Below are 25,671 nucleotides of genomic sequence, written 5' to 3' on the forward strand. Positions count from 1 at the left end.
TTAGTTCCCCAGCCGGGGGTCAAACCCATGCCCCCTGCAGTGGAATCGCAGAGTCTTAACCACTGGAGCACCGGGGAACTCCCTGGCAGTTCTTTTTTAAAAAACAACACCACCACTTTCTAATCCTGTGGGGGGGAGGGGTGTACTTGACCTTTCACATAGGTGCCTTCCTTTCTGTTAAGATTACAGGATCCTTGTAGATGGCAATCAGGTGTATCATGCTGACATCTTTTTCAGAATTCAGGTGATCATAGAATCCTGTTATGGAATAGCATCAGTCGATGTGTGTGGACTGAAGGTGTACTGTGTTTAGTCATCACACGCATGAGGGTTCCAAGGCACAAAGGCATTAACTTCCCCAGAGACACAGCTGGGGTTCACACCGTAATCTGAATTCAAATCCTGAACCTTAACCCTCAGTCCTGTTTCTATTAATTATATTTCCTCAATGCCAGGATGTATTGTGGTTTTAATTTACTAGTGTGCTCTCATCAACCCCTGCCCCGCGAAGCTGCCGTTAACAGATGATGTTTCTTAGAATAAATGGAGTCCTGGAAATGGGAAAAGTTGATTATTACGTGGTGAATACTTTTTGCCCTGTGGCCATAACCACAGTTATTCCATTATTTACGTGAAATGTATTTTATGTGAAATAGTAGGCACTTATTTCAAAAGATGTTACCTGGATTTTTTTTAAACAGAGTATTTGTGAAAAAAAAGTTTTTTCATATTCACTTGATCATGTTTAATTTGTTTTTTCATAAGTTTTTACAGTAGAAGCAACTCCTTGGATAATCTCTGGGAGCTCCGGGCACGTTTAGTCGCAGTCTTCCCAGACCTTTATAAGGTTAATTCCGCCTATTCCAGTTATCCCGATGGCTGCTTTTTCTTAGTGATAGAGCTTCTGTGGGGTTGGGAATTTGGGATTACAGGTTGGTGTTTGAGTTGTTTTCCTCTGACTTCCTCTGCCCTCTTCCCATCTTTACTCTTTTCTGTTGGGTTTTTTCACTGGCCATCGTCTGGCCTCAGTCCACAATCCTCTTGTGGGGAGCTTGCTTGGTTCCTGGTAGGACCGTGTCCTGTCCCATTTGCCACCCCCATCCCAGACACGTAAAAAATATGACCCCAGTGCTTGGTCAGCAGCTTTCTTTAAGTTTCTGGCTCTGGCCTCTTCCAAGGATCATTCAAGTCAATTATTAGAAGGCATCACTGGATGTTTGTTCAAACATCAAGGATGTTTGTTCCTTGAGAAATTTTTTTTATATATATAATTGTTTAATTAATTAATTTATTTATTTATTTTTGGCTGCGTTGGGTCTTCGTTGCTGCGCGCGGGCTTTCTCTAGTTGCAGCAAGCGGGGTCTACTCTTCATTGCAGTGCGCGGGCTTCTCATTGCAGTGGCATCTCTTGTTGCGGAGCACGGGCTCTAGGTGAGCGGGCTTCAATAGTTGTGGCACGTGGGCTCAGTAGTTGTGGCTCGCAGCCTCTAGAGCGCAGGCTCAGTAGTTGTGGCACACGGGCTTAGTTGCTCCGCGGCATGTGGGATCTTCCCGGACCAGGGCTCGAACCCGTGTCCCCTGCATTGGCAGGCGGACTCTTAACCACTGCACCACCAGGGAAGTCCCCCTTGAGAAATTTTACTTCCAGATTGTGTCAGTTAAGAGTGGGCGTAGAGTCAAGTGATAAGTAATGTTTCTTAAAGCAGAGAAGACTCTTATCACTCTAAAATATGAATTTATCAAATAGAAGAGTGATTTGAGTGATCTTTATAAGAAGATACTAAAATTTTCAGTTCTATTGCAATAATATTGCAATCAGTTAGTATGCTTTTGACTGCGAAATAATTTGTCTCATGCTGGCTTAAAGAATAAGGTTTATTCATTCACATAAATGGAAGACTAGCGGTTGACTAGTCAGTCAAGTCAAGAACAGAGTTTCTTCCATCTCTTTTTTCCTGCCAGCCTTGACCTTGGTCCAGGGGTTCTCAAACCTGTGGCACATTGGAATCACTCAGGGATCTTTTTAACAATCCCCGTGCCCTGGCTGCACCTTGTAGTAATTAAATCAGAATTACTTGAGGGTGAGGCCCAGCCAGTAGTTTTTGGAATTCCCTCTGTGTTTCCGGAGTGCAGCTAAGTTTGTGAACCAGTGTTCTAAACTTTAGAACTTGGTTTGGAGATCAGTATCACCAGGGATCTTGGTAGAAATGGAAAATCCCACACCCCACCCCAGATCAAATAGATCAACAATCTACACTTTAACGTGGTCCCTAGGAGAACTGCTTATTCTTTAACATTAGGGAAGCCCTGCTTTAGAACACTGGTTTTCAAACTTCCAGATACGCTGGAATCACTGGAGGAGTTTGAAAAATACTGAGTGAAGCATGGGCCCCACCCTAGAAATTCTGGTATATAGGGGTTACCTGAAGTGTTACCTAGAATCTGGGTTTTGCTATTGCATCCTATAGTATTCAAGATGTTCATTTGTCCCCCGTTATTTCCTGTAAATTGGTAGTTAAATCTAGCAGTTTGGTCAGATTTAGGTGGTTTCTTTCTCTTTTTCCTTCCCCACCCTCCTTAAAATTGCTACTAGGAGACCCATAATATCTGGTTATTTCTCTTTTTGCGGCATTAATAGCTGCTCCTCATCATTGCTTAGATCCATTCATTCATTAGTTTAAAAAATCATGGTAATTATTTGTTATGTTCCTTTGTTTACAAGGAATAGATACATATTTCCTCCAATTTATTGCATTTATTGTGCTTTTTTATTTTAATATACTTCTCACTATTAGAATTTATATACCAAGCAATTTCTGTTTGTTCGCTGATATATCCCAGCGCCTAGAACCATGCCTGGAACATAATAGCTGCTTAATAGCTATTTGAGAAATTAATGAATTAATCCATAGTCAGGGATTTGAAAACTCGGGATTCAGAATGGAATGAAATGTTACCAAGCTTGACACTGTTAAAAATATAGCCGTCGTGAGGCAGAACCGGGAGGAAAAAAGGTGTTTGGACAGGTTGGGGAGCGCATCTCCTTATTTTACAAAGTGAATAGTCCAGCTCTTCTGTCTGTAACTGATGAAGCTACAAGTCCAGGTTTCAGTGCGGGTAGTGTAACCATTTAGCTCCGGGGAACTGGAGGGGAGAGTAGACCACCTGCAGCTTGGTGGCTGTGTCAGCATCTGGTCCCTATGGAGGCAGACATCCCGAAGTCACAACGTGCCTCTGGCCAATAGTTTCTTGGAATTGTTGTTATACGTTGCATGCTTCACTGTTCTTTGATTTCTTTTGTTAAGTGAAAGAGCTGCTGCTCTTCCTTAATTGCCTCTGTAGCTTTAGCCTGTGTGTTCCTGACTTTTTACTTCAAGGCTCCTCAAACCAGAGGCTACACACTTTTTGTCAGGTATTGTAGTCAGATTACTACCGGACATGCAGGTCACGTGCATCCCCGTGGTTGCGTTTGATCTGGGTTAGTGGGGTAGAGCTTTCAGTGACTGAGATCATTTTCTAGAGCATGCGCTCATCTCTGTGGTCAGGGATATAGCACCCAACAGCTGCAACACCCAACCAAGTCTTTCTATAGCACTGAGAGCAGAAGGGGAACGTAAGTCAGGATGTACTCCCCTGGATTTTTAAACATATTTAATAAGTATGTCAGAGGCATGTGAACAAACCAGATGGATTGGAGTTAAACCAGTAGAGAAATGAAGAATGTGTTTAGAACTGTTTCAGGAGGAAGGTTTGGAGGAGACCAGGACGGGGGATGGAATGTAGAGCCCAGGAGTGGGGATGGGATGTAGAGCCCAGGGGCTGGAATCGCTTCTGTGGAAAGAAGGGTGTGCTGCCCGCTTCCTCTGCGCCGTGGTGATGATGTGAAGAGGGCCAGGCAGACGGGCTGCGTTGCACAGCCCAGGGGCTCCCTTCACACTGTCTGACGTGCACAGAGCCAAGGCAAAGGTGAGTGGAAAACAGCGGTGTCACAGCAGTTACCTCTAAGGTTCAGCCCTAGCTAGTAGTCATGGCTGTGTCCCAGTTCCTGGCCCATGTTGTGTGTTCTTTAAATGCTTATGATCTGAGCTGCTGGGAGGAACTGGAGGATTTGGGAACACCCTGCAGACAGGGGGAGGTAGGTGATTTAGAATGGTCACATTTGAACTTGGCACCTGAGGGGGGAGTGGTAATTAAACTTTAGGGTGAAGCACATGAGTGGGGGCTTGTTAATACTCCTGCCTGGGAGGTTTGGGTGGGGCTTAGGAATTTGCAGTTGCAGTAGGTTGCCCTGGGATGCTGCTGGAACCACACTTGGCTGCTTTGTTGGGAAAGGGACACTCACAGAAAGGATTCTTAAAGACAGAGGACAGAGCGGGGGGTGGGGGGGGCCACAGCTTGAGAATGGTTGCCAAGCCACAGGGTTGGGGGCTTTTCTGCAGCTGAGCTCAACAGGCTCACAAAAGGCCAAAGATTAGATTAAGATCATAGAATTTATCAGCCCAGAGAAAGGAAATTGACAGGTTCTGATAAAAGAGTAGTGCGTGGGGCACAGTGATTTACCTTGGGACTTAAACTGATCGGGAAGGAAGTGAACCATGGTAGAGATTGGAGATTCAGGAGGCTCCTAGAGCAGGGTATATCTAACTTTTTGGGCTTCAGTCTGTAGTAAGAAATACATTGTACGTTGTGACCCAGTCATAAATGTTTATATAACTGAAAAGTTCCATGACGACTTTATTATTTGCAGTCCACTCTGGTGTTCCTATTTCTTTAAAAACGGTGCTGGTCCTAGCTCAGTATGTTGATTTCATGATCTGGTGGGTTACAACCCCTGGTTTGAAAACATTGCTTCCAGAGATGGTCTGGATTAGGTGACGGGAGTCAGAAGGTGAGGACGCTGGGAAGACGCACCACCTGCTTATTGATTGGTTCGCGGGAGGTGCAGGGTTGGAGGTGGAGTCGTCTGGGTGTTTCCTGGTCTGGGTGTTTCCTGTCGTGCTCAGGAGGCGGTCGCTGAAGTGTGTGGAGGTGGTTATTATTGGTGGCAAGACCCGTGAGCTTGGAAGCTAAACTGTTAGTCAGTTCGTCTGCATGGACAAAGAAGTCCCCATAAGGCAAGCTTAAGGACTCAAGGTAAAAATGAAAGCAGTTCTTGGGATGGGTTGTATGCTAGGTGCGTGACGTTGGTCCAGCGGACCCTTCTGCCCAACGATGTGATAGCCCAGCAGATTGAGACGTACTCCTCCCCATTTTATCCCCATGAACGAGTGACTGTCTGCTGTTCCAGAGGATGCTGGTTTCGGGGTGGGGAGTGATATATAAGTAATTTTTTTTCTTTATGGAGAATAAGCATGAAAAGTTGTTCAAAATTAATCTGAAAAGTATTAAAAACGTTTGTATAAATAGTGCCTATTTTATAACAATTGTGAAGTGTGAGAGGTTCAGTTAACAACCCTGAAGGTATATCTTCTGTTGTGAAAATACTGGGTGAAAAAACTTACTGTGCTAAATTACCATTGCAAAAAATATATATATAACAATGCTGTTTTTACGTGGTAAAAGTTCAGAAGAAACTTTTTTAAAATAATTTTTATGACTTTTAAAACTAAGGCGGTTCTTAGTTTGGAGGGAAAATATTTGGAAGTTAATTGTGGGATGTTGAGATATATTTTCAAACCTCTTACAGTACTGTTATATCATAAAACGAGTGATTTATGTCTGTGTTGATAAACACACATCTGGGCACGTGCTGCTTTTCCGTTTATTTCAGATCACTCCTAAATTGCTTTCATATAACATTTCTCCAAAGAGTTGATCTGGAGTTGAGATTCTCTTCAGATTGTACAAATTAATGCACCTTTCGAGAGCATGATCATTGTTGAAACATGATCATAACTAGTGTTTCAGAATCCGAATTTAATAAGGACAAAAGCCAAATAAATGTATGAACTTATTATGAGGGGAAAATTTTAAAGGTGCTCAAGTAAAGAACATAATTTGCCGTAGATCAACAAAGTCTTTTGTAGCTGCTGCAAGCAAACTGCTTGCGAAACTTGACCAAAGAGCTGAATTGCTGCTTTGGAGGATAAGGATGGTAAGGACGTCTCTGAAAGCCAGAAATTACTAGAACCAGGACTGAGAACACTATGAGCAGTGGGCTTTATTTACGAAGAATAATTATCGTTTAGTGCTGACTTGTAAAGATTTCAGCACTAGTTGTCTTCTATATAATTCTCCTTTTTAATGGAAACCATAGAAAACCACTGTGTCAAGTCTGCAAATGTAGCCTCCCTGTCCCTCCTTAATTTAAGGAATTAATGATCTCCTTTAGGGGAGAGTCCAAGGATGAGAGACCCGAGGGAGACCTAGCTTTTCTTCAGTCCTGCTTCTGCTAATGAATAATCCCTTTTTCTGAGGACCGATCTGATAAGTCCAGCTTGCCCCCTGAGGAACTGCAGTTTTAAATCTGGTGTCCCAGTTACTTGTGAAGGTGATAGTTTGCTGTCAACCTGCATTGTGATTTGGGTTGAACTACATTGTCTGCTTTTGCCAGAATACTTACTTGTGTTTTCAAGTTAAATGTCCATTTAGCCTGTCAAATAATTTATGCCCTTTATAAAGGTACAAATGAGGAACTCTTCTTGGGATATGTGCCAATAATTGTATCTTTAAGTGTGGTCCAGTTGTTATCCATAACTCCATCTTTGCACTTTATCTCATGCTGTCTTGTTTACTGTGTGTAACTTGCTTTTGGTTGTGGCTTCTGAAATTTCGCGATAAGTCCTGAGGCTCTTCTCCCCCTCCCCTCCCCCCTACAAGTAAGGCTGTTGAGACTTAGCTGGTGCCAGTACATAACGGTTTATTACGGTCTAATCCAGTGTTTGCTACTGGTTTCCGTCCTCTTTGGGGGAACGTAGTATGTATATCACACCCTCTTTCTTTCACTATTTTTAATCTAGTTCTGCTTTTTAAAAGTTTTCAAAATCATTTTTAATTCCTTTTGTTTTTAATTCTTCAAAAGCTCGAAAGAAGTTTATTTTCTTTCTAAAATTTTTCAGTTTTGCTAACTTACAAGAGAGGGATTTTTCCCTTGCTGCTTTCATTACATAAAATAGCTTTGCTGTATTTTGAGCTAAATGCTCCTTTATGGGCTAGCTTATATAACATGGTTTCTTTTGAACACAGTCCGTTTGAAGTGTGTGGCGTTCCTGGATTACCACTGTATCCCTGTGTCACAGGAGGCCCGTGCTTGGACACCAACACAGACTAGAACTGTGTTTCCTAGTCATGTGTGTAAATGGACATCTTCTGTAGTATCTGAGGGTGAGCGTGCCTTTCGGAGGTCTGAACCCACATGTCTACAGTGTGTCGGGCACTGCGCTGGTCTTGGTAGACTAATTAGCGAAAGAAGAGAATTTCAGATAACTTCAAGCACTAAAAAGAAATAAAACAAGATGGCTATGAGAGCGTGACTGTTAGGGAGCTGGCGCCACCTTCGGTTGGGCGGTCTCGGGGAAGGGACGTTTGAGCTCAGGCCAGAATAACCATAAAAGTGAGTCTGTACATTCAGAGATGCGGGGTGGCTGGGACAAAGGCACAAAGGCGGGCAGGAACTTGGCAGGGACAGAAGGATGTGACTGGAGCCTGGGAGGGCCCGGGAGGAGGAGGGAGGGCAGCAGATGAGGTAGGGAAGGGGGCAGAGCAGGGCACCCGCGGGGAGAGCCCGGGGCTGTGGGCAGGGTTAGGAGCTGGGGGTTATTCTGATGGCGGTGAGGATTTTAAGCAGGGAAGTAACGTTTAATTTTCAAAAGCTCTTGTAGGCTGCTTTGTAGAGAAGGATTTCAGTTGTTTGTCATTCTGGAGACGCTCTGAACGGTGCTTAGCTGCTCATGAGGAGCGGGCAGGCCTGCCAACTCGGGGCTCTTCTCGTTGTCTCCCAGCAGCCCCTACTTATAAGCTCGCGTATTAGTTAATTTGAGTGTATGGGGACTGCCTTTGGTGTGAAAACACTGTGCCCCCCGTGGACCGCACCTCTCCGTGGTCTGGAGGAGGACAGGCCCAACCCAAACCCCAGGAGTGTAAAACTCGTGTTACCAAACCTCTCTCCTTGGCTCTCCCTGCCCCTCCTTTGAGATGGAAATTCCGTGAGATACGGCGAGCATGTAGTGTGTGTGCTTCATAATGCTCTGAGGACGCGGAGAGAAGGAAGGGTTCGGGGTGAAATTAGGGAGGGACCACTTCCTATTTCCTGCTGATAAAATCAGTCTGCGCTTCGTATTCGCCCCACATCCGGGGGTCAACCAACCTCGGATGGAAAATATGGCGGGCGGGGGGCAGAAAATTCCAAAATGCAAAACTTGAATTTATTGCACACTGGCAACTGTTTACATGGCATTTACATTGTATTATTGGGTATTATAAGTAATCTAGAGATTTAAAAGTATGTGGGAAAATGTGCTAGGTTATATGCAAATACTACACCTTTTTTTTTTTTATTGTGGTATAGTTGATTTACAACGTTGTGTTAGTTTCAAGTGTACAGCAAGCAAAGTGATTCAGTTATACATATATATTATTTTTCATATTCTTTCCCATTATGGTTTATTACAGGATATTGATTATAGTTCCCTGTGCTGTACAGTGGGACTTTGTTGTTTATCTGTTTAGCAGTATGTATCTGCTAATCCCAAACTCCTAATTTATCCCTCCTCCCACCTTCCCCCTTTGGTACCCATAAATTTGTTTTCTGTGTCTGTGAGTCTGTTTCTGCTTTGTAAATAAGTTCATTAATACTGCACCGTTTTATGTAAGGGACTTGAGTATCCTCGGATTTTGGTGTCTGAGGGGAAGGATGGCTGTAATGTGGCCTGTGTTCTTCTTGCAGGGTGTCTTCACAGGGTACCCTCTTCTAAAGTCCCCCAGGAGAAATTTACTGACAACAGGGGGGTGAGAACCTGGGGCTCTGGTTCTTGATTTGTTAACATACAGGCTCAACTATTACTGGTGATTTTGTGAAGTCAGAGCATGTCTTCATTGTCTTCTGTGTGCCAGACATTGTGACGCCTTCAGTACTGAATGATTGAGAGAGAATGTCTACCGTCAAGAAGTTTTAAAAACCGACTTTTATCACATATTTTCAGATTATCCTCTTTAAAAACTACTTGGTAACACTTATAACAGCCATAAGTGAAAGAGCCCAAAGTAACTGATCATGCTTTATTAATTTCGAGTTCAAAATTAATAGCCAGATTTCAGGGACACCAGAGGAAATTAACTTAGCTTAAACCTTATTTAAGAGTTTGTTTACTTTTGACAAACTATGTGATATGCGTACTGGTCAGTACGGTTTGTTAATGTCACAGGCCTGTGTAATTCATAATAGCGTAATTGCTTAAATTCCTGTAGTATATACGGAATTTATTTCCATTTAGAGTATTTCTTGGTAAAATAGTAGAATTAAAGTTTTTTTTACCTTAATATGCCAGTGCGTACTCAGCTATTGCTCTCTCTTATAGGGAAATCCTCATTGACGATTCAGTTTGTCGAAGGCCAATTTGTTGATTCCTACGATCCAACCATAGAAAACAGTAAGTATTGTTTTCAAGGATTTATAAACTGAGAAGCCTGCTTTTTGCCTACGAACAGCCACTGTATATTCCTGGAGGCTTTGATTGCAGGGGGTATTCAGTTAAACCTATAGATCTCCAACTGGGGGCCCAAAAAAGCTTCCAAAAGCTTTACCCACTTTACACTGAATGAATTTTATTCAGTGTCCAGCTCCCACCATCTAGAAATTGTTATTCATCTCCATCGGAACCCAGTTTTACATTGGAACCTCATATTAGAGATGCTGCTTTAAGAAAACAAGTAGAGAGCAGAATCTTTTTTTTTTTTTTTTCCTTCTCAACAGTAGCCCTTTTTAGGGATTCCAAGCTTAAAAAGAAAGGATGAACACACTCCGGATCCTTTGTACCTTACTCTTGTAGAAGCGCTAGTCCCCCAGCCCTTTCTAGTTCTGAAGACTTGAGAGGGGGCTGTGCAGAAGTGAGCTGTCGGGGATTGGAGAGAGCCCTCGCCGCATTTCCTGAGAAGTTGGCTCCAAAGCCTATTGGCATCTCAGGCCACGTGCAGGAAAAAGCACCCAAGACCAGAACCAGCCACAGCCTTTACCTCGTCTAGTTTCAGTCCCTGGTTTCAGAATCTTCCGGAAGGATTCTAGGACTAGGACACAAGTCTTGATTCTAGGGATCATGGAAGAGAACCTGAAACACTTCCATCCAGGGAAGCTGGTCTTGTTTTGTGCTATCTTAGAACCCTAGGTAGGCCTTGGAACCAGTCTTCTTAGGTTCTAGGCACCAGGACTTACCTAGGATTTATCACCAGGAGCACATAGATTTAAAGGTGGGATTCGTCAAACTCTGATTGGCATGTTAGACATGAAGCCGACTTACAGCCAGGTTCATGGACTTTAACAGCTAGATTCACAGACTTCACCTGCCCAAAGCTTGCAAGAGAGAGGCTTAAAAAGGAGCTTCCAACAGGGGCGTGGACAAACTATGGCCTGCAGGTCACAAAGGCCCCACTGCCTTTTTGTACAGCCCATGAGCAAAGAATGGTTTTTACATTTTTAGTATTTGAAAAGGAATAATGTTTGTGACATGTGAGTGTTCTGTGAATTTTAGATTTCAGCACCCTAGAGGTTTATCAGAACACGGCCCTGCTTGTTCCCTTACACTATACCGTCTATGGCTGTCTTTGCTCTACCGTAGCAGAGCTGTTGAGTAGTTGCCGCAGAGACCATATGGCCCACAAAGCCTAAAATAGTTACTGTCTGGCCCTTTTCAGGAAGGGTTTGCCAGCCTCTGGCTTAAGATATTAAGCTGTCCTTCGTGTCCTGGCGTGCTGGTGGCAGGGAAGGAAAGCTGTTGGTTGCTAAACTAACTCTGGGAAGAGAGTTTGAAGTAACCCCTGCCGGTATCAGGAAGGAGGGGTCCTGACCGCATGCGGTGTTGATTTGTTAGCTGGCACATGATAGTCTGCAGGTGTGAGAGGCAGACTCATTTTAATGCTACCTGAACAAGTTTGGTTGTCCGCCACTGGGATAAGAACGTAAGAAAGCCGTGATCTTGCCCTTAATATTTGCTGTATGTAGCAATTTTTAATTTTGTGTCCTTAAAGAGATAAGGCTCATTTGGGAATTTTAGTCATAGAACAGTAGAAGATAGTTTTCCTGGTAAGCTCTGCCCATAAAAGTGGTTCTTAGGATTGTGTATCTTTGTGCTATTTAAAATCGAGTTGGAAGGAGAGTCATGGTGTTGAATATAAATACATTTTCTTTATATGTAAGGAATGGACCCAGTGAAAGTACAACTTTATTACCTTGATAGTATCTCAGAAGCAGAATGATATGACCCTACTTTGAAGCCTGTCAGCATCAACTTCAATCATGATTTTAATGTTTACCTATCTAATACTTACTGTTAAATAGTAAAGAATGAATTAACAGTATTTATTAAATCTTTAGGCAAGGGCAGAAATGACTGTCAGAGTATGTGAATCCCTTAAAAGTTCATGAGACATATACAGACATCACGTTCCATTTACCAGGCTTCTGACCGTCTAACACAGGGCAGAAACCCTTCCTCCACCCTTTCCCCCATGATTTAGTAGGAAAACATTGTTCAGAGATAACAAGGAATGAGAAAGGGAATGGTATCATAAACTCATTGCTAGCAACATAAATGAATGGGTAGTTTTATGGTTTTAAAAAACACAGTACTCTGTAAATCTGGGGATTCTTTTCACACTTAACTTTATAATACAGAACAGGTTGTTTCTATCAAACGTTCAGTAGTAACACGTCTCTGTGAAGTATCACTGCAAAAGCAAAAATGCTGCAACTATGTCATCTTTTAACATAGGGGTATAGGAGAATAATATCAATGAAACCATAATAATATTTTCTAGTTTGGGGAAATTTCTAGACCAAATACTGTTATGCAGATGTAGCTTTTTTATATACTGTAGTGTATAAACAACTCATTGCAAACTAAATTGATATGATGAAATTTAACTAATGGTGGTTTATAATTTAAAGGAAAAAATAGCAGCAGTTCACAGTTTCTGCCATCTCAAGGTAGCCCTGTTGATGAATTAATAAAGCTGCTCTCAGAAAGTTGGGGAATTCTCATTAGGAGTTTTGCAGCATTATCAAGCATTGAATGGTGGGTAGACTTCTCAGTTCTCAATACACTTTAGTAATACAAATCTTACTTTGTGAATATCCAATTTTAGAAATCTCTTATTACCTTGCTTATTAGTAGGTTTAACTGGTAAGTGGCTATTAGTCTGCTTAGGGCAGTCTCAGGGTTTTAGGTTGGAAATTGGATTAATTTCTCCAGCGATTGAAAAAGGGAGGGAGAGAGGAAAGTGATACCCGGAGAGAGCCAGCTTTGCCTTTCTACACAAGGAGGGCGTAGGAGAATCTGTTCCTGGTTTATGGAACTGACAGACATACCTCTCATTACACTTCCCTTTTTTCTATAGTAACAAGAAGAGGCAGTTTTCCTGTGGCAGATGGAAGGTCTTCAATTTCATTTCACTGCCATGTGTAGGAGGATTTACATCCTTTTTATATGCAACGAAATACTAAAACGTTTATTAATATCTTATTTCTTGTGTGTCTCTTCCCTCACTAGCCAGTACTCCCCCAGCCTCCTTGGCTGAATTTTCGTGTTTTTCTGACCCGGCATCACAGGTGCCCCTCTGGCTCTCCCTGCACTTGCTTTCTTGTGACCCTCGCTCTCCAAGAACTTGCTTGGCTCACCACAGCCCCCAGCCTCTCCTCTCCCCTGAACTGGTATTTCGTGGGCTTTCCAACTGAACATACCTAAACCCAGCCCCTGCTCCCTCCCCCCCCCACCCCACCCCCACCCCGTGCTGCTCCTCCAGGCTTTCCCTCTGTTGATAGATGGTACATCGTGCGTTTGTACTTTGGAGTCACCCTGATCCCCTTTCTCTCGCACCTACTTCCAGTCAACCAGAAAATCCTTCGGGTCCTACCTGTGCAGCGCATCCAGAACCCACCATTTCTCACGCCTCCGTCTCCGCCCCGCTAGTCCAGGCCACCGTCGTCCTTCCATCACGATAGTCTACGTAGCCACTATATTGTGGGCTCCTACTGATGTCCCTTAGCCACTTTTGTCCGTTTCAGTTATTCACAGCATAGCCAGAGTGATCTCTCTAAAATATAAATCAGACCAGGCTACTCCGTGCTCAAAACCCTTGGTTTTCCCGTCACATTCTGAATAAAAACCTGCGGTCCTCACCATGTCCTAATAATGTCTCCTGCCTCGTCTCTAGCCGTTCTCTCTCAGGCTCAGCTGCTTTGCCTTCTCACTTTTCCTTGCCTTTCTTACTTCTTCACTTGCAGTTTAGGCTCTGCCTGGATGCTTCTCACAGAGAAGATACCTGACTGTGTGTATGTCTTGTTTGCCTCTCTGTCTGCTTCTTCCTCCTTTTACTGGGATGTCAGCTCACCGAGGTCAGAGACTGCAGTGTCTCGAACACCTAGAACAATACTGGTGGTGATCATAGGCGCTCAAAAAATAGTTCTTGAATGAATGAATGTTTTGTTTCAATAATCTTTTCATAATAATTCCATTACACTTCATAACCACAACTACTTAGTTCTAATTGAAGGTTACAGGTTTGTTGCTCACCAGCGTTCCTTACAGAATTTTCATCGAGTCTAAGACGCACCTTTGATCTTACCTGACTGAGGTGTCGATGGGCAGGTTTCCACCCAGGAACATCATGACTGCCCCCTGGCCGACGGTGATCAAGAGCACCATCAGGGCACTAAGCATGCCAGGTTCAGAGCGGTTACAACGTGGGGGAAAAAAATTCCAATAGAATTTCTTTCTTAGAAATGATGAAAACAGTTTATATTGGGTACTCCCTATCTTGATATATTCTCATTCAGTTTTCATCTAGTTTGACTATTTCATTACAGTGATAATTTTCAGAAAGGGCACAAGAATGATATAAAGTGTGGCAATTGGCTTGAGTAGTCTGGTCTGTAATTTTCACTCCCCTGATTCTAGCAGCCCTGCCCACATCAGAAAAGTATGGTGCTGGTATGAGTATCTTTGATTATTGCTTCTCTTTCAGCCATCCTCTCTCTCCCAGTGGAATTCATCATTCAGATAAGATCTTTCTCTCCTCCTTGTTAAGGGTTTTCTCCCCTGATTTTCATCTGTCTCTTTTTGCTTTCTCTTTTGTCTGTGGGACAAAGTGGGCAAAAGTGGGTCCTCTCTCAGCTGTTCAAGGGATACATTCTGTTGCCGGGCTCCAGTCAGATTTGAAGACTCATTGTGAGTCAAGATGGCTGGGACGGGGTGTACGGAAGAAATCTGTTCCATTTCATTATCAGGGTTCCAGATGGTTACTTTTTAATATCCTGTTACTATTAATAGTTCTTTCCTCTCCATTTGTTTGAAGTCTGTCTCCTTAGAATTGTGAATTTTCCCGAAGTTATTTGAGTCTGATTTCCCCCCAGATAGGGAAAGGTTGTTGTGACAAGTTGCTTGCATCTTTCAGCTAAGTGGAGATGATGGCTTCACACAGAACATGTTCTGTTGCTGTCCTCTCTCAATAAAATTGCTAATTTTCTAGGTACTGAAAGTTCTTAGCGCTTCAGTTAATATCAGCTCTTTGTGGTCTGGCACCAGACTTGCTATAAATTAATGACAAGTTGTGTGCTTTTGGTTTGTTCTAGAACTCAGACTTTATGTAATATATTTCACTTTTTCACAAGAGGAAAAGACTGTCCACAGCTAGAGCATTCAGATCACTTTTATAAGATTGGAAGCGTTGCCTACTTTGTTTCTTTGAAAAAGGTTCAAGGTTTACCCAACATTGGTTTTAGTCAGCATTGCTTAGTTAAATAATGGAAGTAAGGAACAATCTATAAACTCAGATATTCTTTTTTGTTTTGTGGGATCTTTTTATGAGATTACTAAGGACTCTGCTTAATTGGTTGTCATTGTTTGAGCTTTCAGTGATCCAAAGTTCACGTTTTTCTAGCTAATATTTAATTCCTTTTTCACTGTAGCTTTCACAAAATTGATCACAGTAAATGGACAAGAATATCATCTTCAACTTGTAGATACAGCTGGGCAGGTAAGTGTGTCAGAATCCCATATAGCGCACCCGACAGTCCTAGCCCTGCCACTGACGCTTAAACACAATGGCACTGCCAAGAAAACCCCTCGTGATTTATGTGTGTTGGGATATTAACAGGCTGTCTACTTTGTCTTTTCTAGGATATTTACAGAAGTTTTTCAAATAATTAACTTGTTTTTCTACTGTAGAATGGTTTTAAATATATTCATCATAACATTGTGAAGGTTTATATTTATTAAAGGTTAGTTGTTTTCTATTTTCTAAAGGTTGATTCTGTAGCAGAGAATCACATTAGCCCTTTTCCTCCCTTTGTAATATGTCTTCTCCTACGTTAAGAAGAGAAGTTGATCTTTTCTAGGGGAAAGGCCTGGGAAAGGCATAGGGTAGAAATGAGCTGGTTGTATTGGATATATTATAGGATTACAAGATTAAAGAGTGTCGATTTGATTTGCTAGACAGTAACTGCCAAAGGTGAGTAACCCCCAAAAAAGGTATGCACAGGTTAATGTGGCAGTGATGTGGGGACTGGATCGCCAGAGGAATTGACTGGAAGCAGAGGATGAAAGAAGTTAAGAGAACCTGAAGGGAGCCTAGAGAACCCTTTTGACAGCTCACCTTCCCCATTCCGTGCCACCCAGTACTGCTTTTACTAGAAACCATTTTGTTCGGCTGGATTTATTACTGTTGACTGGAGGATGGGGCATGTAAAGAAGCTGGGATGTCACCTTGCATCTTATAACCGACAAAGGATCAGACTAGCAGGAGGGTGAGTGTAGGGTAGACTGGTCTGCTGTGTTAAATGGAGGCTTTTTTCTGGAACCTGGGGAAACTGGCATAGACCTAGAAAGATGTGGCCTGTCTTGCAGGTTTGGAATGAACTCCCTCTGCTTTATATATTTTTTTTTTTTTAATTTTTTTAGCACCTTTAATTATTATTTATTTATTTATTTGGCTGTGTTGGGTCTTCGTTTCTGCGCGAGGGCTTCCTCTAGTTGTGGCAAGCGGGGGCCACTCTTCATCGCGGTGCACCGGCCTCTCACTATCGTGGCCTCTCTTGTTGCGGAGCACAGACTCCAGACGCGCAGGCTCAGTAGTTGTGGCTCACGGGCCTAGTTGCTCCGCGGCATGTGGGATCTTCCCAGACCAGGGCTCGAACCCATGTCCCCTGCATTAGCAGGCAGACTCTCAACCACCGTGCCACCAGGGAAGCCCTCTGCTTTATATTTTGAAGTGAACATAGAAGGAAAGTGTAACCCCCCTAGTGAAGCAAGAAAATAGCTGTATTGGGTCGTTTGAGCACTGGAGGAACCCTGGAGTTTCCATTCTGGAAGCTTCAAATAAAATAAGTCAAATGTGTATGTCAGAGAGCTATAACATAAGTCATTCATTCCACATCCGCGGTGGATGTGCTGGGCTTTCGTCTTCAGACCTCATGGTGGTTTTCTTGGAGCAGAGCCATCCTAGGCTTTTACTCTACGGGGTACCTGCCTATTGATAGAATGGGAGCCTGTTGACAAGGGAAATAACAGAAGTCTCCATTAGCGATTGACGACATAGAGGATGCAGCTTATCTTAGAAGTTAGTGTAGGAAGAGCCTCTGGGGTAGGACCTTGTTCTGGATTCTTAGTGTTGGTATTTTTTATAATAGTTCAGGCAATTGTGTAATTTATTACCTAAAACAAGACACTTCTAAGAGTGAAGGGGGACACTGGTAACAGGCTGGGACAACAGGTATAATAAGCTGAGAGTTTCCTGGGTGCAGAAATACGGGAGTCTGACATGATCAAGATTTCGGTTTGGGACTTCCCTGGTGGCGCAGCGGTTAAAAATCCTCCTGCTGTGAATTCCCTGGTGGCGCGGTGGTTAGGAATCCTCCTGCCAATGCAGGGGACACGGGTTCGAGCCCTGTTCCGGGAAGATCCCACACACTGCAGAGCAACTAAGCCCGTGTGCCACAACTACTGAGCCTGCGCTCTAGAGCCCGTGAGCCACAACTACTGAGCCCGCGTGCCACAACTACTGAAACCCACACGCCTAGAGCCCATGCTGCGCAACAAAGAGAAGCCACCGCAGTGAGAAGCCCACACACCGCAATGAAGAGTAGCCCCTGCTTGCCGCAACTAGAGAAAGCCCGCGCGCAGCAATGAAGACCCAACGCAGCCATAAATAAATATATGTATGTATGTATGTATAACAATTTTTAAAAATCCATTAAAAAAGAAAGAATCCCCCTGCCAATGCAGGGCACACGGGTTCGATCCCTGGTCCGGGAAGATTCCACATGTTGCAGAGCAGCTAAGCCCGTGTGCCACAGCTACTGAGCCCGCGTGCCTAGAGCCCGTGCACTGCAATGAAGAATAGCTCCTGCTCGCTGCAACTAGAGAAAGCCCGCACGCAGCAATGAAGACCCAACGCGGCCAAAAAAAAAAAAGATTTCGGTTTGCTTTTATATCTTTGTTTTGAATTTTCATTAAGCTCGTGGAAAGTAAGGGTAAGGTTGCAGATTGATAAATCACTTTCACGTAACGTAACTATAGCAATTCATTTTATAATCGGCCAGAAGGAGAATCAGTATTTCGTAGTTGTTTGGAGCGTGGGCTCTGCAGTCACACTGCCTGGATTTGAATCCTAGGTTTTCTTACTAACTCACTGACCTTGAGAAAGGTAACAAACTTTTCTGTGCCTCATACGTTTCATCTGTATAATGGTGATAACTGTGGTGCCTGCCTTCACAGGATTGTTACATGTTTTAGAGGCGATTTATGAGCTTCAACAGAACTTGATCCTTACTTGTAGTTCTTTGATGCCACTGAGGCTAGAGCGGTGGCCTAGCATGGAAACTCAGTTGAGGTTCACAATGTGAATGGGAGTCGTGCAGGAGTCTCTTATACTTGGAGGAGAGCTGTCCTTGAAAACATTTCTCGGGAGAGAAAATTCTTTATATTGACTCTCCTTATGAAAATAGAACGTGTGTTCCTCAGAGATTCTGTTTTGCTCTAAAGCATAAATGTACACTTGGACATCACATGCCTTTAACTGTTTTAATGATAGAGCAACATAAAGAATGACCCCAAAAGGATCAGAGCTCTCAGGGAATGAGTGTACAGTGTGAGTATGCAAAGAGCATAGGTTAATTCCTGGCTCTGCTGTCTCGCTCTTTTGGGCTTTGTTACCGCTGGCTAAGAATGTTTAGAGAATTTTTGCACAAAATATATTCAGATTTAGCTACTTTGAATAATTTGTTCTCATTGCAGCTAATAGTTCCAAAAGGCTATATTCACATTTGGGAGACCGTAAAAGGTTATGCTGGTATTTGCAATTCACGATGGTGCAACAGGGGTGGTATTTCCTTATGCCACGGTCCTGCCCTCGTTCTGTAGAAATTGGATGAGATAACACTTATATTTACTGCTCTAAGAACTGTTTTTAAATTGGATTCATATCATGGGGTTGAGACTGCTGGTAGCAAGGAAAAATGATTATGATAGCAAGTACTGTTCATTTAGCAGTTTATTTTACACAGCTGATTTAATTGCCCAGCTAGGGGTGATAATGAGCAGAGTGAGTGGATTATTTTTAGTTTGCTTGAAATATTTTGTTTTGACCTAATTTAAGTAAACTCAATGACAAGTGACTCAGAGACAGTCAATTTTACTGTCAAATTCCCTTTTAAAAAAAAAGTTTTAAATTCATTTAAAAAATAATAATAATACACGTACATGTTATAGAAATAAAATAACACAAAAAGGTAAATAGTCAAAATTAAATCTTTCCACTGTAGCTATCTTAGCTCCACTCCGCCAACAGTAACCCATTATCAGTTTCCAGTAAATGCTTCCAAGCTGTTTTATACGTGAACATGCAAATATAGTTTTAAACTATTTTTTTTCTTTTCTACACAAAAAGTAGCGTGTCTCTATATCTCCATCTTGGAGGTTATTCCGTATCAGTGTATATGGGTTCTTTTCTTCCCCACATGGCTGCATAATGTCCCATTGTTTGGATACATCGTAATTTAACTATTGATCAGCAGTTAGGTTGTTTGCAGTCATGCCACCACCAGCAGTGCCACAGCCAGTATCTTGTGTTACTTTAGAAGGATGGTATGTATGTAAGAAAATGTCCTGGGTGTGGGATTGCTGGACCACAGGGTCACATTCTTGGCAGCAGTGAATAGGCGTGCCTGTTTCCCTACACCCTCGCCAACACGACGGGTTACCACATCTTTTGATATTTGCCAATCTGCTGGGTGAAAAAATAGTATCTCAGTGTCGTGTTTTTCTTCTTATGAAGGAATTTGATCATATCTTCCTGTGTTTGAGGGCATTTGTATTATATTTCCTTTCTGCACATTATCCTGTCTATTCATGTACTTCGCCCTTGTCTATTGGGAGGATGGTCTTTGCTTGTTGAGTTGAAAGATCACTTAATGTGTGAAGAAAATTAGCACTAGAAAATGAGCTGCGGAACTTCCCTGACGTTCCAGTGGTAAAGAATCCACCTTCCAATGCAGGGGACGCGGGTTCAATCCCTGGTCGGGGAACTAAGATCCCACATCCGTGAGGCAGCTAAGCCTGCATGCTGCAACTACTGAGCCCACATGCCTCAACTAGAGAGCCCGTGTGCTGCAAACTACAGAGCCCGCACGCCACAACTAGAGAGAGAAAACCCTCACGCCACAACTAGAGAGAAGCCTGCATACCACGACAAAAGATCCGATGCGCCGCAACTAAGACCCGACGCAGCCCAAAAAATATAAATAAATAAATAAATATACCTTAAAAAAAGAAAATTAGCTGCAGGGTTCTGTTTTATTTTCAGTCCGTCTTTTGTTTATGTTTTTTGTTTGGGAGGTTTTCAGCCATGAAGAACGTCTTCATTTTCATGTGGTTGAATTTATTAATCTCTTTTTAACCAATACTAGTTTTTTAAAATTCTCCCATCCACTGTGTACCTAGTTTCAGTTTTCATCTTCAGATCTTTTATTCCTCTGGAATACATTTTTGCTAAGGTTTGAGGTAGAGATCCAACTTAGCCATTTCCCCCCAGATGGCTCTGCATTTGTTCCCTGTACATTTTGTTGAGGGTTACTTTTTATCCTTACCGGTTTGAAATGCCAGTATTATCATATACCTACTTCCCATGACTATTTGGGTCTTTGTAGATTTCCCTGTCTGCTCCATTCATGAGCTAGTACTGCACTATTTTAATTACCGTAGCTTTATGGTTTCCACCCACCTGCCTCTGCAGTTGCTGTTCTTTCTCCGGAAGTATACTTTTTATCAGGATTATGTGACATTTGTATATTAATTTAGGATTAATTAGTGGATATATTTATGATTCTACATATTCTTGCTGAAGACCCTGGCACACTCTTCCGCTGATTTATCTCTTGGGAGTATTTTAAGATTTCTTCAGATGGATCACATACTTTTATTTTCTTAGGCTTATTACTAGGAATTTTGTCCTTTTTGGTTGCTTTAAAGCTGAGGGTCTTTTTCCTCTGTTATACTTTCTATTTTTTACACTGTACTTCTTGAATATGATTACCCTTTTCTTTTTTCCCACATCTTCACTTCAGGAAAAAGGTAATTTGAACTTTGGGTCTGCTGTAGCTGAGCTGGTGACTAAAATCATTTGAAATTTTGTTTTTAATCTGGGTCGAAAGATCTCTCATTCCATTTACAACTTGTTTTTCAACATCAACACTAAAATGAATTCAACTTAATGAAAGTTGTACTATTAATGAAATCAAAGAAGGTTTTATTTTGCATATGTAGTAAGCTCTGTGATGTTGAAATGCTATTGTGATTAATGACTATAATATCAGAGAGTTGATAGTAAAACTTACTTTTATTTTTTTTTTTTTAAGACACTTTAACATAGGGCAGTGACTCAGGGTCATCATCGTAATCACACTATGGAATTGCAGAGTTAACAGAGACAGTTAGTTACTTGATGTAAGGGTGGCTTGCCGTGATTTTTCTGTAACAGTGCCTGGGATGTGTGGTATATTAACAATTATATTTCAACTGAGAAGGAAATGTTTGTAGCATACAGTGGCACTCTTGAGTACTGCACTGACATTAAACGCTCTTGTAGTCTTTGATAATTCTGCATCTAAAGCAGCAGGGTTTTTCTTAAAGCATTGTAAAACTGGTACTAACAGGCTATTGCATAATGCGTACCTGTCTTTCTAATTCCTGAAGTTGCTCAATATATAGCTCATTTGATCCTAAAAAGTCTGAATATACCGACTGAGTCTAGTGTTTTGTTTCTCTTCTCTCTTCCTCTTTTTCAAGCGCTGGTAGCAACCCACTAATGACTGGTACCTTGGGCTCAGGCCATTGTGACTCATGTGCAGAAAATAGGTGAAAATACACACTTAGGGAATAAACTAGTAGCACTTGTGAATTTACTGTGAGGCCTAAGGACTCTGGACTTTTAGGTCCATAAATAAGAGGTGGTGGTGCTTTTCCCTTGATACAAGATCACGGAACCAGTCTTTTTATTCCTTCCATCTTCTTCTCCCAGGAACTGCAGCAGACGTTAGCTGTCCCTCAGAAGTCTTAGAATAGGGACTTCCCTGGTGGTCCAGTGGTTAGGACTCTGCGCTCCCAATGCAGGGGACATGGGTTCAATCCCTGGTTGGGGAATTAGGATCCTGCATTCTGCGTGGCAAAAAGAAAGAGAGAAAGGGAGGGAGGAAGAGAGGAAGGAAGGAAGAAAGAAGAAAAGGTCTTAGAATAGCCTGGGTCATTTTTCAGTATTGGCTTAAAGCATATTACTGCCCCCAAACCAGTCCTAAGTAAATCTTGAGTGTGTAGGCTGTGTCTCTAGAATAACAGATTAATCCATGTTTTGTTCACTTTGATCTCTTTGACCATGTGAGATTGCTTCTTCTGCTACTCAAATGTAATTATTGTTTCTTTCACAGGATGAATATTCCATCTTTCCTCAGACATACTCCATAGATATTAATGGTTATATTCTTGTGTATTCTGTTACATCAATCAAAAGGTAAGGCCCACTTCTGCTTGCTTGAGTTTATTTGCTGTGCTTAGATGGCATTAATCCTTCTAAGGGATTAATGCTGGAATTGGCAGTAGTAACAACTAGACTTTAATGGTTTTTAGTGGTTGTCTTGTGGAACAAACAGGTTGTTAAGGGCAAAAAATTATCCCATTAGGTGTTCTCTTACACTGATGGAGTAAAAAACTCTTATTTCTTACCTCAGGCTGTCTAGCTAGATAGTGACTGAACATGATCTGAGCTTTTCTGCTGATTGCAATGGGAAATGCATTAATTTACTTTTTGCGTGTTTTCACCGTATTAGTGTGGAGCACAGGCTGATTGCTAGGGCCCTCTCGCTAAGCAACATTCTGCAAATGTTTATTCAGAGATTAAATCAGCCCAGTTGTAGACTTTCCCATTTAAATATCTCACCTATTCCACTTTGAATATTCTCAGTAAGGGCTGCTGAGTGTTGAATATACGCACATGTGAAAAAGTGGTAGGAAAAAATAAAGGAATTCCTTGTGTTCGGTTTACTTTATATTAAAATGGTGAGTCTATGACATTTTCCATTTTTCCCACTATAAATATTACATAACAAACGTTTTAAAACATCACCACTAAAATGGATGTCTGATTTCATGCTTTTTGTTTTATAGCTTTGAAGTGATCAAAGTTATCCATGGCAAACTGTTGGATATGGTGGGGAAAGTACAGTAAGTAGTGATAGTTTATCTCTTTTGTTAGATACTCATAATAGTATCTTCTGAACAATCAAATCGGGCACTGACTAGGGTACTTTGGCTTTTTTTTCCCTTGTATTAATAGGATACCTATTATGTTGGTTGGGAATAAGAAAGACCTACATATGGAAAGGTATGTAGCTTCTAAATACTGATTTATAAAGTCAAGTCTAAGACGATTTAGTCACTGAAGTTTCATTTTTAATCATTGTTCTTATAGCAAGAATATTTTTAGCTGTAGCATATCTCTGTCTTTCTGTGTTCAGAAATGTGGCGGTGACCGTGCATCGCAGAAGCAAAACTGCAGTAAAAATCTCACCTGTCTTGGAAAATGTTTCCTCTAAAAAAAGAGCGCAAACACTATAGAAAATTATCTTTAGATTCTTTTACCATTTTGCATAAAGCAGACTCTAAAAAGACAATGGTAGCACTCATTTATTCAACAAATAGTTTTTTGAGTCCCGGGCTTAGGATTAGAGCTGTGAGCAGGGGAGGAGCCTGACACTAGAGGAAGAGGCTCACTGGCCGAACGCCGGCGGGACGGCACCGAGGGCCCTTTCGGGATTGCCCCGCCTGTGGGTGCTTGTAGCCGAGCTGGCTTCACGATAGTCCGTTGTTGCAGACGCTGGCGTGTGGGCGTCCTGTTCTACTCGCTGGGGCAGGTGTGGCCACCCCATGAGGCAGCGTCCGCTCGGTTCCCCAGGTCAGGGGTGACGGAAATGCTTCTCTGCATTACATGCTGGATGAGAGTGCTGAACCGAGCATGCTTCTGCTTCATAAGGGAAAAAGCTGATTAACCTGGCGCCTGTTTCATAAATCAATTACAGATGTTTTATATAATAAAGAGCAAAGTACTTTAATTAGAGTTTTCTTTTTCCATTAGGGTGATCAGTTATGAAGAAGGGAAAGCGTTAGCAGAATCTTGGAACGCAGCTTTTTTGGAATCTTCTGCTAAAGAAAATCAGGTACATGTTTTTTAAACTTCATTTTGCCCTGCATCCCATCATTCATGGGCGTATGTTCCTCTCAGTCAGCATCTCACCACCATCTTCATCACTCCTGTTCAGTCTTCATCCTTCCACCATTTCTAATACCCATCTCTGGGTTGCTTTAGGACGATACTATTGATGTTTTAATTCAGTCAGTATTCTACTTAAAATGGGACCTAGAATATTTCTAGGATAAATAGAAATTAATAGTAAAGGCAATACTTCCTTTGAGAACATATAGTCTTATTTTTGTTTCATACTACAGGCTGGTACAGAAGTAAGTCCAGGCATAGAAAAGAAACAAGAATGATCTTACATCACTTTGGCAATAATTTTGTACCCTTACCTCCCCCCTTTTTCTGTTGGGTGGAACTGAGTTAGGTGCATGTGTTGTTTTAACACAGAAACTGTTAAGAACCATTTTACAAGCATTTTTCCCAATTTCAGCCCTGCGGATGTTCCTTTAAAGGCATATCCGAGGAAGGATGTCACTTCTATTGCAGAAGACTTCCCGTATCTCCTTTTCCCTTTTCCTCCGTGGCGTTAATTTAGACCTAGAACGTCCAAGCTTGTCTCCTGCCTGCATGTTCTCACCAGTGTATTTCTGTTTGCTGCCATTCACCTTCTGAAGCTACAGATCAGATGATGTCACCCTCAACTAAAAACTGTCAGTGGGTTGCCCGTCATCTATAGAACAAACCCCAAAGCCCTCAGCGTGATGTTGAGTGCAGTGTGTGATTCGAACTTTTCTGGTTTCTTCTTTCACTGTATCCCTGTACTTTTCAGTCGCCCCAAACTCCTCCCACTTCATTAAATACAAGGGGTACTTCCAGATGCCTCCCCTTTACTCTCATTCTTCTCAGACTTGAAATATCCTTTCTCTAATTAACTACATACTTAAAGTATTTTCAACATGTGCTCTTGTTTGATCTTCAAATAAGATGAATTGGCTTTCATTTCTGTGAGGAAACTGTAGTTCAGTGAGGGTGGGTGGCTTGATGTGGTTGAGGACAGTCAGCTGTCCTTCCCCAGCTCCGCCACCTTTCACCACTGAGACCCCAGCCCTCAAGGTTCTGCTTAAATCCCACTTTCTCCTGGACCCCTGCATGATTCGTCCGGCTAAAATTAATAGTAGTTTCTTCTCTCTTATCCCCTTTAATTCATTCTGAGATTCAAGGCCGTATCACTGGCCTTCATTTTCTCCATAATGTCCGGCACAGTGGTTTTATATCTACTAGGTGCTCGGTCAACCCAGGTATCCCTTGATAGGCAAATCTGTTTGCCCCTGTGTCCCCAGGTGAGGGAAGTTAAATCTATACAATTGACTCCCAAGTTCCAGATAGCAAGAGATTTACCTGCATCCATTTAGTGTAGAGAGTGAGAATTCAGATAAGAAGAGCTGAGATAGTGAGAGATACCTGTACTGCTTAACTGAATTAAATCAGACATTTATTGGGTGTCTAATCTATCCTTAAGATCATCCAGTTGAACTGTCTCGTTTTAGAAGTGAGGCGTTTTAAGACCCAGAGAGGTAAATAACTTTTCTAAGGTCACTCTATATTTCATATGGTATAAGAACTTGGACTAAGTTTTAAATTTAACCCAAATTTAGTCCTCTCTCCTCTCCACCATGCTTTCTGATGGATGGGAAGAGAGGGCCTTGTGCATAACCAAAGTGTAATAGAGATTAGAGTGTTCCTGAGGGAGAGAGAGAGACCGTTCTGTATTAAAAAGTCTGT

At 42.1% G+C, this 25,671-nt stretch overlaps 1 protein-coding gene across 1 annotated transcript in view; it reads left to right on the plus strand.

Annotated features, from left to right (window-relative positions):
- The window catches only part of RHEB (Ras homolog, mTORC1 binding), a 46,700-nt gene that overhangs the window by 16,518 nt on the left and 4,511 nt on the right, over window positions 1-25,671 (plus strand). Inside the window, exons 2-7 of the mRNA XM_036863063.1 lie at window positions 9,516-9,587; window positions 15,116-15,183; window positions 22,124-22,206; window positions 22,860-22,916; window positions 23,029-23,076; window positions 23,827-23,908. Of these exons, the coding sequence (XP_036718958.1) occupies window positions 9,516-9,587; window positions 15,116-15,183; window positions 22,124-22,206; window positions 22,860-22,916; window positions 23,029-23,076; window positions 23,827-23,908 (410 nt within the window). The remainder of the gene's footprint in view (window positions 1-9,515; window positions 9,588-15,115; window positions 15,184-22,123; window positions 22,207-22,859; window positions 22,917-23,028; window positions 23,077-23,826; window positions 23,909-25,671) is intronic.

Source organism: Balaenoptera musculus, chromosome 9 (assembly GCF_009873245.2).
Source record: "Balaenoptera musculus isolate JJ_BM4_2016_0621 chromosome 9, mBalMus1.pri.v3, whole genome shotgun sequence".
NCBI classification, from domain to species: domain Eukaryota; kingdom Metazoa; phylum Chordata; class Mammalia; order Artiodactyla; family Balaenopteridae; genus Balaenoptera; species Balaenoptera musculus.